Genomic DNA, 13,845 nt, shown 5'->3' with positions numbered 1-13,845 from the left:
GGTCTCCAAACCCTGTGACAGAAATGAAAGGATGGGAAAGGCGAGGCATGTAAGACAGAGCAGAGGATGATGCTGTTTGTGGATCATGGTAGTGCCCCATCAGCAGCAGCACAAGAGGTCCTCAGGATTAGGGGTACAGCCATTCAAACCTCCCTACTCTGTGCCAGGTCAGAACAGATCATTAGCATGTGGGAAACCCCTCAAGCTCATAAAATGTGAGTTTTCCCCCTCAGGCAGCCAGCAGCTCAGACAGGACCCAAGCACAGGCTGTGTCTGGCCACTGCCACAGGGCTGCACTGAGCAGGCAGAAAAACCTTCAGCCTCCAGAGGTTTTAGTTTTCACCCTTCTCAAACCCAACACATTTTCCTTTTACATCCCAAGGCATCAAATTCCACTTACTTTCATTTTAAAGGCACATCTTGATCCTGTATATTTTATTCTGCTTTTTTCCAGCCATGGAGGTTTCTCCTTCCCCATGGGGCTCCCCAAGCCAAACCAAACTTTGCTTCTCCTGGGAGGAGAACCATGAGTGTCTCCAGCTCCTCTGCAAGCTGCCCATGTCCTTTTCTTCTGAAGTATCATTTGAGCAGGGAGCAGAGCACAGGTGTACATTACCTGATGGGACCACCATATATTTTTCTGTTACTTTCTGTTTCTAGTAAGTGCCTGCATTTGTTTTTGACCATTGCTACCTTATCTACAAGGAGCACAAGATCTTTCACCTAAGAGATCAGGGTGTCCCTTCAGCATGCAGGACAGGAGCTGAGGTGTCCTTGGCAGGTATTTCCCTGTGCCATTATCTATGCTGTAGGTGGGATGAATCTAGGGAAGATGTTGGATCTCTCAGGGAGCCAGGAGCACTCTGAGCACAGTAAGAATGCAGCAGAAACCTCCTCACCTCCATTGCTTTCACCACATCAGGTCCTTTTAGTTCACAGGCATTCAGGTGAACCTGTGCCCCTGAGGAAGTTTGTGCTTACCCTCCCAAGGGCACGTGGCAGGCTGTGGGGTGCCCTGCTGCATGGTTGGTCTCTCTTCCCCCATCCCACCCACCAAAGGCTCACTCATCCACTTTGAATAAAGAATTAAGAAATAAAAATCTCCAAATTATTAAATTCTGGACCTCTCTTTCAGTGTCTCAACAGCACTCTGTTTGCCTGCTTAAATTACACTTTGGCAATCAAGGTTGCATAAGTGCTGTTCCAGTGCCTAGAAAACATAACATTTGAAGAGGACTGTGACCTACCAAGGTCTCTCGCACTCCCTTTTCTCATTTTTCCGACATTAAAAAAAAAAAAAAGGGATTTATCATACCACAGTAGCAAGTGTTTCCTCTTTTTTTCCTAATCTTTTAATCTGTTTAAGACAGGAAAGCTTCATAATGTACAATTTTAAACTGTCAAAATTTACAGAACAAAAAGAGTCAGATGTAAAACTGGTCATAACTCACAAATATCCCCATTAAAACTGTATAATACAGACATTAAGCCACAGGTCCATTTTCTATTTTTAGGAAAGTGTGCAAAGAGCTAATTGTATAATATATGTAGATGTTAAAAGTGATGCCATGTAAGCAGGTCTGCTGCTGCTATAAAAAATAGACAAGTATAAAATTACTTCTACAAAATTGGTTCATTGTTTTTGTTGCTTGTAATAAAAAAGTAGACTTGTAAGAACGTTCCTCCTCAACAAACAACAGTATTTTGGAACCAGTCATTGTAACTGTTATCCTGTTACACAAGATGAAACATAATTTAGCTACATCAGAGAGTGGTAGGGAGAACTGCTTGTTCCAGGACCTACACGTGAATGCAGAAATATATGCTGCCTGATGGTGCAGTTGTTGAACAGCACAGTCACTGTATCACTGCAGGGTGGGGTGATTGAAGGTGTTTCAAGACTGCTTTCTCTGATACTACAAAAGTTAACCTAAGGACCACAACACAGTCATTGAGCTACTTGTAACATCACACTTTGCCGTTTGCACAGATGCACAACCTTTAGCATTCACTACACACTTAAGGGGTAGAGGGCACGGTTCATACACAAAATACTTGGTTTCACTTGGTCAGGAAAGGAGAGGAAAGGAGAGGGAATGAGAGGGAAAAGTGTTCTTCTTTTTCTTTTGTGTTTCCCTTTGGCTTTATCACCTTCCCAGATGGCAAACATGGTCCGGCTGTAGAGGACTCATCAGCCAGCTCTCGCTCAGCTACACACACAAGCACACGACGGGTCCTCAGCACCGGGATTCCTCTCTTGTCACTTGGTCCCACATGTGTTGATGTTCTTCCCGTTGGTGGCATCCTCCACCAGCGAGATGTGGTAGTCGGTTGAGAGCGTGAGGTGGGAGATGCAGCCCACCAGCCCCCGCAGGTACTGCCGGTTCGTGTGCAGGGCAATCTCCTTCATGCCACCTGTGGGAAGGGCAGCCGTGAGGAACCCTTTACCAACATGGGCGTCTGCTCCTGCTTGGCAGGCTGCACACCCAGCAGTGCCATTAGCCTTCCTAGTGCCCCTCAGAAGGGAATTCTAATTTACAGGTTCCTCTGTGTTGTTTTAAATAAACATTTTCAGCGCTTGAAAGTACAGAAGGGATAAGCAGGAGGTAATGAACTAGGATGTTAATTATTTGTTCCAGAAATCGTAGCATGAGTAAGAGATGAATAAGCTTGTGCCCAGATCCACTAAGCTGTGGGGTTTCCAGCTGCCTCTTGCTGTTTCTCCGTGTACCTGCCAGGAGTACCATAGGGCATCCCGTGGTGCTGGTCCCTTCTCATACCAATTCCTCCATCCCACTCAGAGAGGCCTCCTCACAAAAAACAGGCTGTGGAGGACTAGAGGCTGCTGTGTAACACCTCCACCAGGAGCTGGCCAGAGCTGGAAAGCCCTGCCTTGCAGATGACCTTGCATCTGTGTCCTGAATGTGAATAATTAGCACTCACCTATGTAGAGATCTCCATTGATATTTAGCTGCCTCATTTTCCCAGGGGATTTACCAGTCCTGGCACCATAATCGTCCACGGTTACTTTGCCAGACTGTCCATCCCTGAAATGAAAAGCAAAGCACTCTCATGCATCCAGCCTACAATCAGAAGGGGGGAGGAGCAGCAGCCAGGAGACCAAGGTGAGACAGAGCTTGGAAGGGTTAAAGGTAAAGGCTTGGGACTGGGAAGCCCCACAGACACAATGTTCTATGGCAATCCAGACTTTTCAGGTTTTAGGATTTTTTTATAGATGTCAAAGACCTGTAAAGTGTGCAGGATGCATTTGCAGAGCAGAAAGTGCTGGAAAAGAATCAAATTTCACAGCTAGGGGAGAGGGGAGGATGGACACATTCTGACCTGTTGTTAAAGGTAATTTAAAAGTAAACAGCAGAAGCTTCCACAGAAGGGAAAAAAATGGGCAAGCTAAGGTAAAACATACTTCTATGTGGGGTATGTCCAGCCCCTGCCCTGGAAGGAGGCCTGCTGAGATAAGGAGATTGCATAACCTCCCAGCAAGATCCCCTTGGAAAAGGCAGCACTTCTCAGTGAGGGTGAGAGAAAACAAGAACCATGATCCTCTGGGAGACCCTATGTAGATTCTTTGTAACCCATCGGTTTCGACCCTCTCACACCCACCCTTGTATCTCTATAAGATCTACCCTTCTCCCTCTTTGAGTTCCCTGGCCTCCCCTTCGCAGGGTGCGGACTAGTAAAGCTGCCTCATGCGGAACTGCTAAACGAGCCTCTCGTCTCTCTCCTCCTGGTTCAGCCTGGGGTTTGCCTTGCAGAACAAGAGCTGAAATCACTCTTGATGAATCACTAGAGAACTGACAGCCTGCTGAGACAGTCACCCTTCTGCGAAGGCACCCCGGCGGCCGAGGGATCGCCACAGACCTCTGGAAGGCTGTCCCTTGTGGGACACTCTCTCTGGAGCGGTCACGGCTTCCTGGGTCTGAGCCACAGACCACAACCCAGCTGCAATACTTCTAGGCAGCTTTCTTTCTCACTAGAGCCATTTTACATATGGTCAATAACAGTACTGACAGAAAAGCTACTTGATGGGTTCCTATTCCCACCGAATTTGGTAACAAGCTGTGCTAATGTCAGACTGTGATTTCCAGGGAACCAACCTCTCATGAAGAGAGGGATGTGTGCTTTCCCTGCTGAAAACAGTTGCCTCCCATGAGGTAATGAGTTATAAATAAGAGTTATATATACACTGCAAGATGTCTGCACCTCCTCCAAATAGAAGAAGTAGGTTTACACTGTCTGTGCTCCAGTGCTTGTGCCAGCCCACAAAATGCTCACTAGGGAATTTCAAAATGCAGACATTAAAGAAAAATACTCTTAACCCAAATGGTATGGGTTTAATAGAATGTCTGTCAGAGCCCCAGAATAGCCCTGCATGACTTTGGCAGCCTGCCTTGAGCTGTGCCGAGCTGGCACTGTCACCTCAAATACAGCAATCTGTGCACATCATCCTCAAACAGCCAAGCTGCTAACAGTTCCACTCCTAGGCAACATGTGAGTATGGAGTCACAGTGATTCACACCCCACCAGCACCCAGACATGCCAACCAGCATCTTTAATGGCAGGGTGGCCCCCAAGCACCTCCCAGATGAAGCCTGTCCACTTACCGAACAGCCTTGACTCTGTGCCACCGGCCATCGCTGAAGGAGCCATTCACCGTGATGGAAGCAATGCCACTGCCCAAATTGTAGCTACAATTTAAAAAAATGGAAGTGTTAACTGCCTTCCTTGAAAGGACTGGTTGCCTGCCAAGTTTCTCAGGCCTTCCTCCCTTTTGGCTCAGATTTTGGGGCAACCAGAGGAGTCCTTTGCAGTCCCAGCAGCAGTGCTCTTATTTTGCAAAGTCAGTCTCATGGACAAGCAGGCAAAACTCCCTGAGTCAGAGTGGGTACCATCACCATTCCCATGGGAGCAAGAAGAAAGCCTCTGCAGGGTCATTCTTCCCCAAATCAGGGGATTATGCAAGTCAGACCTTTGGACTAATGGGAGACAGCAGTCTCTGCTGGACTAATGGGAGACAGCAGAACCATGCAAACATGGTTAATAAATTTTACAAGAGCAAATAAGCATGTGACCTATAATAGATATACAAATCATCTGAATTGTAGGGAAGGTTGGGACCTTTGATGTTAGAAAAGATGAAGTCAAATAAATGCAGAGATAATTATGAAGTTACCTGTTTCAGCTGCCACTCTGATTATTTTTACTAAAATAATGCTTTTACTAAAATTACTCAGCAGATATAATGTCCCCATCATGTTTACACATCAGGCACCTTAATTTCTGGGTCCCTGAAGCTTGGGCTAATCTCAAAAAAGGAGAAGTAGATGCTACAGCACAGTGAGCTATTGGGTCCTCAGGATGAACTAGACAGAGCCAGCTGCTGCTGGACTTCAGCCCGTACCAAGCAGGAGGGATTAAAGCCAGCATCACTATTGCTTCTAAAAAGACTGAACATGGTATGAACTCATCACCAGCAAAGGCTCTCAAAACAGCACATTAAACTGTGAGCTGCCCAGAGCAAGCTGATTTTCCTAAATTTGTTTCCTGGGGGCTTAAGTGAGTCTCAGGCAAGCACCTGAATTACGCACGATGCAGATACTGGACGAGGTCAAAACCAAGAGGATTTAGGTGTTAAGGATTGCATCAAAGTGTTAGAACTTTGATTACAAAAATGAGGTTCATATCCCCAGTGAATCCCTCTACAATAAATGTCCCCCTACAACAGTGAAATAACCTTCTACAGAAGCAGGGAGCAACAGAAAGGATTTACAGCAGCAGGTACACTGTACAGGGAATAAGATGATAGAAAATGGGAAAGAAAAGGTGTGTTTTGAATTTCAAATTGGATCAGAACACAGACATCTAAACTTGACCTGCAGGAAAATACTTCTGACCAATTCACAGCCCTGATAGTCTTTTGACCTCACCTCTCAAAAGGTGAAAAACTAGCACAAGGACCAAGCTTTTGGAAAGATTTTTTTTTTTCTGCATTTGTCCTTTCACCACCTTTATTGTTGCTCCCCTTCAGTGAGCAGTGATTGCTTATGAAAGTTCTATTCTGGTAACTCAATCTTTTGCCTTCTTAAATACATGTGGAAGGTACAAATTTTTCAGTAAAATTCAGCTGGCTTGTTCTAAAGCCTTTGAGTATCTTCATCTCTGGGGAAGAGCAACAACACTAATAAAAAATGAACTGTGCCTCAGAAACAGACTGAATAGGTGTTCTCTCATGCTGGTTAGACATAACAAACCCTCTCTAGGTTTGTACTTCAAGGACACCTTGTTGTCCCAGACCCCAAAATATGTAAACTAAAGCCTTTGAGAGGAGGGGCAAGCCTGGGGTAATTGCATCACTAACTGAAATTGTAATTGGAGAATTAACCCTGATATGCAAATGGACCAAGCTTACAAAAGCGTGAAGAATCCGTGACCCAGTGTCCATCTTGGGTGGAGCCTCTTGACTGCCTAAGGTGTACCTTTGAAGGTACACCTTCAAATAAATACCTACTTTTATTCTCTTAATCTTGTCTAGCCTCTGTTTTCAGGTAGCCACTTTGAGGCATCATTACTACCACGGATCTTGGCAAGGCAGTCTCTCCCAGAGACATTTAAAAAATGCACCACTTTTGCAGAGTCAGTTCCTTGTTTATAAAACAATGAGGAAACTAAGAGTTTTTGCCAAGTTAGCCACTGATAAATCACATTTTAAAAGAAGCTTACAAGAAACTAATTTAAGTAGAAATGTGCAACTTATCTATACATCCATGGTAGCAAAGAACAGCCAGTTAAGTAAAGTAAAAAAAATCGGCTTAAGTAATAAACTCTCTGCTACATAATGAATAGTGTCTCACAACAATCTGCAATAGTGATGGCATCTGTAGTTTGCTGTTTCAGTGTTGGTCTTACACAACCTAAAGGAGCACCATGAGGAAAGACAAGACTTTCAAAACACAGGAGTCCCAAAAAAGCACCATGCAAAAACTTGCACAGGGTCTGCCTGAGTGTCTGCAAGGGAGAAGGAGATTCTGGAGCAAGAACCCAACATTTCCCAATACTCCCCAATTCCACCATTTCCACAGCAGTATTACTGCTTAATTAAGTGATTCTGTGGATGGTGGCAGAAACAAGGTGTGGTGACAGCTGTGTGTGTGCGTCACAGAGCTGGCAATTTAAGGGTTTGAGATGGTGGAAGCCCTGCTCTCATGTGCACACTCTGGCAAAGAGAGAGCTCACAGTCGGCACTGGCACCATCAGAGCTTGTCCTCAACCCCTGCTCCCTCCACCAGCCCTACCCTACTCTGCCCAACGGAGATGGCTTTAAGAGGCTTGTGGGGGGATTACCAAGAGTATTCAACCCCTCATAAGAAACCATTTAGAAAATCACAATAAAGCCCAGATGTTTGGAAACTTGGGAAGGAGCGATGCAAATCTTCCAGCACCTTACCTCTTCAACTTACATCCTTTCCCAGACAGCAAATGGGACCCATCACTGAACAAACCTTTGAGGATGTGTCTCACACTGTACCAAGGGACAAGTGCACTGGATGTGTTGTAGCAACTCCTCTGAGCCCTGTGTGCTATACAACTAAGGGAGAGAAAGTTTACCTGAATATTAACGCTCCCTCCTGAAGGCCTAGAGAGATGAAATCACTGTTAGGTCGCATGGGACTGTTTCCCCTCCACATCAAAAGACCGTCCTTCATTGTGGTCTTAAACCTCATGAACACGTTTGTTCTTGTTCCTGACACCCTGTTTAATGTAGAAGGAAATAATCATAAAATACTAAATTGCAACTGTTTTCTTTTAAAAAAACACATCAGATAATGCAGTATTTCTTCTATGTTGGTCGGGTGGGTTACTGTCCTGTAGCTCATCTACACGCTGATGTGCGAAGGATTCTGGTTCACATCCCCATTCCCATCATTTCAGAGCACAGCAATTGAACTCGTCTCTCCAGAATCCCAAACACAATAGCTGCTAGGTTATTCCAGACAAATAAGAGAAAATCCTTTTTGTCCTCAAAACTAGTGTGAAATCCAGCCCAAAAAGCATATTTTGAGAATGTCCAGTAGATGTGGTGCCCTCAGAAACCAGTGGAAGGAGCATAAGAAGGGCAAATCAGAAAGTCCCAGTAGGTGAAAGGCACTAAATGGCAGTGAGGACACTGGTGAACCCTTCTCTACTCAGTGGCTGAAATAAAGGTAGATGGAGGAATTTGTTGAAACAAGCCTCAATTTGCCGGAATGTGGGGATGTTCTATGGTACAGAGCAGCCAAAAAAGTAACTTTGAGGATCTACACGTTAGGCTAAAGCAGGAGTTAGAAAGGAGTTAACGTCTTTAATCTCCTTAGAGACACAGGATCTGTATGTCTGTTCTTTGCCCTCAGGGAAGAACCAGTCTCTCTCCATGCCAGATGTACGTGTGCTATTTCTTGACAGGCTGCAAGATGCTCAAATATAACAAACTAAGCCACCAGTATATCGACTTAAAATGTATTTTCCCTTAAGTTTAGACATACTGCAGAAATACAGCTAGAAATACTATAAATACAGCTTAAAACATAATATAAACAAAATATAGTACACCCTCCCACATAAGGCTGCTAACATTATTACATTTAAGAAACAGACTACTTAGGTTCACAGGAGATACTTTACCTTTTCAGGATATCTGGATTATCATATGTGAGGTAACTGCGACCAATAAATTGTGGGATTTCAATTGCTTCTGTAATGGCTGAGAAGTAAAAACAAAAAATTAAGAAGCATGTCAGATAGCTGACATGGAAATGGAAAGAAAAAGAGACAAGGCTGTTTTATTGATTTACTCCTGCATTGAGCACACACTGCTTTGCAAAAAGCCACTGCCAGTTTTTACCAAAATGTAGGGGCAGTAGTTAAGGGAGTTTAAATTGCTGACAGTCCCTCTGTTTACAGCATTCCTGTCACAAGCCTAATGTATTGCTCCAACATAAATGGTAGTGCAGAAGAATATGAAGTATTGGGAAAACATTGCAAATTTTATCTTTACCCCCGTTTCCACATTCCTCAATTCTCCATGTGGTTCAACGCTCCCCCCTGCCAAAGTTTATGCATTAACCACCCGTGTTTATAGACTAAGAAACTCCTCCCCAGCTCCTAACAGAGCACCATATGCAGAGCACATTAGGAACCTCTCACCCTGCAAAGGGAGGCTGAGAGGCAGCACACACAACCTGTTTCCTCTTTCAGTGTATGTGACTTTGCACAGAGTGGCTGCTGCCTGCTCAGAGCTCACCCCTGGGGTACAGTGTGGGGGGCAGATTATCTCCAGGGAGGACTTACGGGGTGTTCCAGATCACTTTAGGTCTGAAAGCAACTGAGACTACACTAAAGGCTGCATGGCAGAGGCTGTAGAGCCCCTTGGTGTATTCAACACTGCAGTGCGGCCTTGGGGGTTGTTTTCTGTGTCCCCCATACAGCATTTCTCTAGGGACAGCCCCAGGTACCCCTGTGGTGTATGACTGGGACAGTGGCCCACATCGGAGCCAGACCTGGGGTTGGTGCACTTCTGCCCACATATATCTCTGGCAATATAACTCAGCTGTGTGACATAAATCACTGAACATCCCTGATACAGAGCCCCTCACCAGGCTATGAGCACTGGCCTGAACAGATTTTTTTGCTGAGTGAACACCCTACAGCTTGTTGCTGATCTCCCATAATTGGCTGCTGCATTAATACAAGCCAGTTGTATAAATTACCGAAAATAGATGCCTTCATCCTATTTTCTTCCTGAAGAATAATCCCTTCAACCACAGCTAATCCTATCTATATAAATTTCAAGCTTTCCAGGGCAAAGATGCTTGCTTTCTTTATGCAACACAGGGTCTGCCTGGGCTTTTAGACCTCACTGTGACACAGATATGCAACAATTGGTGTAGTCTGGCAGACAGCAACAGCAATATGAAATTTAGCTCTAGGTGCCAAGACTGAGAATTTTAGATAGTGACAAATGACTGTTTTCATCCATAGTGAAATCTGGAAAGCTGCCTAATGTGTCTAATGTCCAGGCCATGTCCAGCCTGGAGCCTGCCAACATCATTCAAGACTGCAAAAGTTGTGTTACGCTGGCCAAACACTTCTCACCAGGTCTGACACTTTCTGCACTGGACAGCCTCTGACAGCAGCAGAGCACGGAAGGAGCCCTTGTTCCCCCATCACATCCTGCACTAGAGCCCCAGTGCTCTTGCCTGCAGCAGGGGAAGGTGCCTGTGTTGTGCACCAAGCCTTGCCTTTGCCAGAGTACTCTGATTTCCTCCACGGGGCTTAATGGGCATTTACCTCTGCTTGCTCTCCATTTGTTTCACTGACTCTGACTTCTTTGCAGAAAACCAAGCAAATTTTAGCAGTATCCTCGATGCATCCAGGATCTTTGCAGCTGGTAGGGAGCCGGGCCAGTCAGGAGATCTAGGACTAAACACCTCCATTCTTTGCTCATCACCATTCAGCAGACAAGCACCAACGCTCTGATGGAAGCAGGAGTAAGCTCTGAACTGCAGGGCAGCCTGAAGTCACACCACAAAACCCTCAGCCAGCTGCCTGGCTCCTCTGCTCTGCAAATACAGGGACCAGCTCTACAGCCCCTGTTCTGAGCTTGGCAAATGCTTCGGATGCAGTTTGAAATATCAACAGCACAATGTTTAAGGAAGTACTGTATAACCCTAGAAGATATTTTAGCTTTATGACAGAAACTTGCCAGGCTTAATGGAAACCCAGCATCCAGACAAACACACAATGACAGAGCAGTTTTCACGTAATTTGCAGTACTTACTGTTGAGGCAGTAACTTCCACACTCTGCAGTGAGTCAGCACAAAACAAAACAAGAACATTCTGGGTTTATTATTCTAAAGCTTAAAAATCTCCCATAGTCCAGTTTCATGCCCACTTTTCTGCAAATGTGTAACCCCCCACCTAGCACTTGCATAAATGACTACAATCACCTATGAAGGTAGCACCGGTTTTATTATTGGTTTGCCCAAGTATGTATATTTGTCTGCTCAAAACACACAAAGGTACAGACAGGTGGGACCAGTACCAAACCCTTCTGCTAGTCCTGCTTCTCAAACCCCAGTAACTCATCAGGTTTTACTCAGGGATCAGCTCTAGACAAGGGAAAACAAAGGTTTACTGTTCTATCCATCTTACGGTTAAAGTATAAAAATACCTTTAGCACTCCCACAGCTTGGACAGAAGATATAAAACTTAGCAATGCCAGCAGAAACTCTATTGAATCTTCAGCTAATGAACCATTACGATATGAATCAATATCTCATATACCTCATACCAGCATTACTTGAGCTTTTAAGTGGTGTGTATAACTTTGAAGAATGTGGTGCAGTCTTTCACGAGCACTTTGCTTTTTAGGGTTTTTTACAGCAGCCTGCCACCAAGAAGGTTGGAGACAGCACCTTCACCCCACATACCTTCTGAGTGCACTAACCAAAACCCTGTTGCGAAACAGAAGTGGACACAGACATGCATCTCACCTTAACCATGTCTACACTCCTGTAGAGACACAGGTAAGGATAATTTTGAGGAATCTGTTTCAGGTGGTTCTCCTCAAGGCTGTCATGGACTGAGGTTCAGGAGCTATCTCCTTGATCTCTGCACATCTATCAGAAAACCCTTCAATTTTTGGTGGCAGCTGAGGCTGCACAAGTGCAGGGAGGTTGGGCTGCACCTGAACAGGAGCCAGAGGGTGCAGGAACAGAAACCAGATGACTCATGCTTTTGGACACTCTTAAAAATGAATAAAGGTTGGATTCACATAGGAAGCACCACCCAGGATCTGGCTAAAGGCAAAAGGTTCTTCAGACTGTCTCTGAAAGCCTGGACATCCACTGAGGTGACAACAGGGAGGACACACCAGCCAACTGGCAGCAGTGCTGGTACTATGAGCTTGGACACTGCTCCCTGGGCTCAGCACAGGCCAGGAGCCAAGCAGAGGCGAGGAGCTGCGGCTCCAGAACTGCACAGGAACTCACCCAGGCTGCAAAGCATTCCCTTGACTGATTGCCCTGGGAGATGTGTCAGTACAGCTGCAGATACCATCTTGAAGTCAGGAATTTAGCACCCTGTACATACCTAGAAAGCCAAAATCCCAGTTCTCCCTCCTCCCTACAAAAAAGCCAAGGTAAATGACGTTGTTTCAGCTCTTAGTTAGACCACAACTACGTAAGCAAAGGGGTTTCTTGCATTGTATTTTAATACGACACTTTTGTTCTAAGATATTGTCTGTTTTGAAGAAAAGGACAATCTATTCATCACAATTTAACCAAAACCACTACATTTAACTTTGAAGTTTATGCCTGTGAGAAATGAAGCAGTGGGTGAAGACAATAATGTCAGCCAGCTCTTCTGAACTGAGTTTACTGCTGCATTACAAAACCTTCCCCTAGGAGTTTTTCAAGATCAAGCTTGACAGAAGTGAAACGTCTCCATCTAGTGGAATAACCCAAAGCACACTTTTTAAACCCTTTCCATGCAATCTTATCACTTTCCTGACTCTAAAGTTTGAACTGTTACAGTGGCTCCAAAGAAAAGAGAGTAATGTGCATGTGGATGAGTCTTCCTCCTTGGTGGTCTGCTTCACCCCACCAGAGCAAGATCTCTGCAGATGGTGAAATTACCAGCAGAGGAGTCAGTGTCTAAAACAGGAATAGACCTTTCTGTGTGTGAGAACAGAGCTTGCTGTCAGCTGTATGGAGGATAAAATTACAAGAGTTATCCATGCTCACGCTTCAGGATGTAACATAACTGCTGGCTGGAGGACCCTGGCAGAAATTCCCCTACTGTATAGCACTGCACAATTAAGGAGGTGTATGAAGTGTTACTGTTTAATGTTGTTCATCACAAGCAACCAGATACCAGGTTGCTATCTATGGATCCTAGCCTTGTGCTGGGATAACAGTTACTACATTCCTAAATAACTAAACAAATTCTTCCCTAGATACAGGGAAAGTGTACAGATATAAGGGGAGCTCCGGCCTCTGGGGTTTCTATTTAAAGGGATGTGTACAGCAGTGGTTGTAGATGCTAAATCTTCCTTATTTTTCTGATCAGCTCCAGAACTCTGGGTTGATATCCAGCCATTGTTACCTTTTTGGCAATGTTGCCCATCAAAGCCCAGGGGACAGTCACATTCATAGCTGTCCTTCTTGGGAATGCAGGTGCCTCCATTTGCACATGGTGAGGTCACACAGGGGTGGGCAGCATTGCCGAGGTTGATTCCAAAAGTGAAATCCTGTTTCACATCAATTGTCCGGTCATTCAAGATAATCTATGTGTTAAAAAAAATTAAAAAAAAGTGTGAAAACACATTGTAAAAACTCCCACATTCAGAGTATCCTCCTGCTAGTTAGAAGATTCCTCTGAAAGACTTCAGAGAAATGTAACTTTAAAAACTTGGCCCAAATCCTATTTCTTGTGTGTTTTCCAGTTGCAGAGGTCCAACCCACACTTTTGCTCCCCCAGTCCACTGGAGATTAATCTCTTTTGTGTCTTGGGAAACAGCCTTAGGCAACTCCTGTATGCGGTGAAGCTGTGTGGAATTTACCAGGCTTGTGCCTGAACACTGGTGCAACACTTTGTAGCTGAACCATCAGCTAGGATGGTAAAATTAGATGAGCGCTGCTGAGGAAAAGCATTTCTGAGATCAGAAAACCTCCCAGGAGATGAGTGTTGACAACAGAAATACTAAGCAGAACAGCTTGTTTTTCATATTTACTATTGCTTTCTAGTATCTCATCTCATCGGAAAGAAGCTGGAGTTAAGATGAATGAAAA

At 44.8% G+C, this 13,845-nt stretch overlaps 1 protein-coding gene across 1 annotated transcript in view; it reads right to left on the bottom strand.

The window, feature by feature from the left end:
- Positions 1–1,329: 1,329 nt before the first annotated feature.
- Positions 1,330–13,845, bottom strand: part of EGFLAM (EGF like, fibronectin type III and laminin G domains) — an 81,353-nt gene continuing 68,837 nt past the window's right edge. Inside the window, exons 19-25 of the mRNA XM_017730189.1 lie at positions 13,160–13,340; positions 10,832–10,855; positions 8,677–8,755; positions 7,624–7,767; positions 4,623–4,706; positions 2,944–3,047; positions 1,330–2,415 (exon numbers count right to left, since the gene is read on the bottom strand). Of these exons, the coding sequence (XP_017585678.1) occupies positions 2,261–2,415; positions 2,944–3,047; positions 4,623–4,706; positions 7,624–7,767; positions 8,677–8,755; positions 10,832–10,855; positions 13,160–13,340 (771 nt within the window). The 3' untranslated portion in view covers positions 1,330–2,260. The remainder of the gene's footprint in view (positions 2,416–2,943; positions 3,048–4,622; positions 4,707–7,623; positions 7,768–8,676; positions 8,756–10,831; positions 10,856–13,159; positions 13,341–13,845) is intronic.

The sequence above is a fragment of the Corvus brachyrhynchos genome, unplaced genomic scaffold, assembly GCF_000691975.1.
Source record: "Corvus brachyrhynchos isolate BGI_N302 unplaced genomic scaffold, ASM69197v1 scaffold42, whole genome shotgun sequence".
In the NCBI taxonomy this organism is placed as follows: domain Eukaryota; kingdom Metazoa; phylum Chordata; class Aves; order Passeriformes; family Corvidae; genus Corvus; species Corvus brachyrhynchos.
The sequence above is the reverse complement of the archived record's forward strand: the minus strand, read 5'-3'. Positions and strand labels throughout refer to the sequence as shown.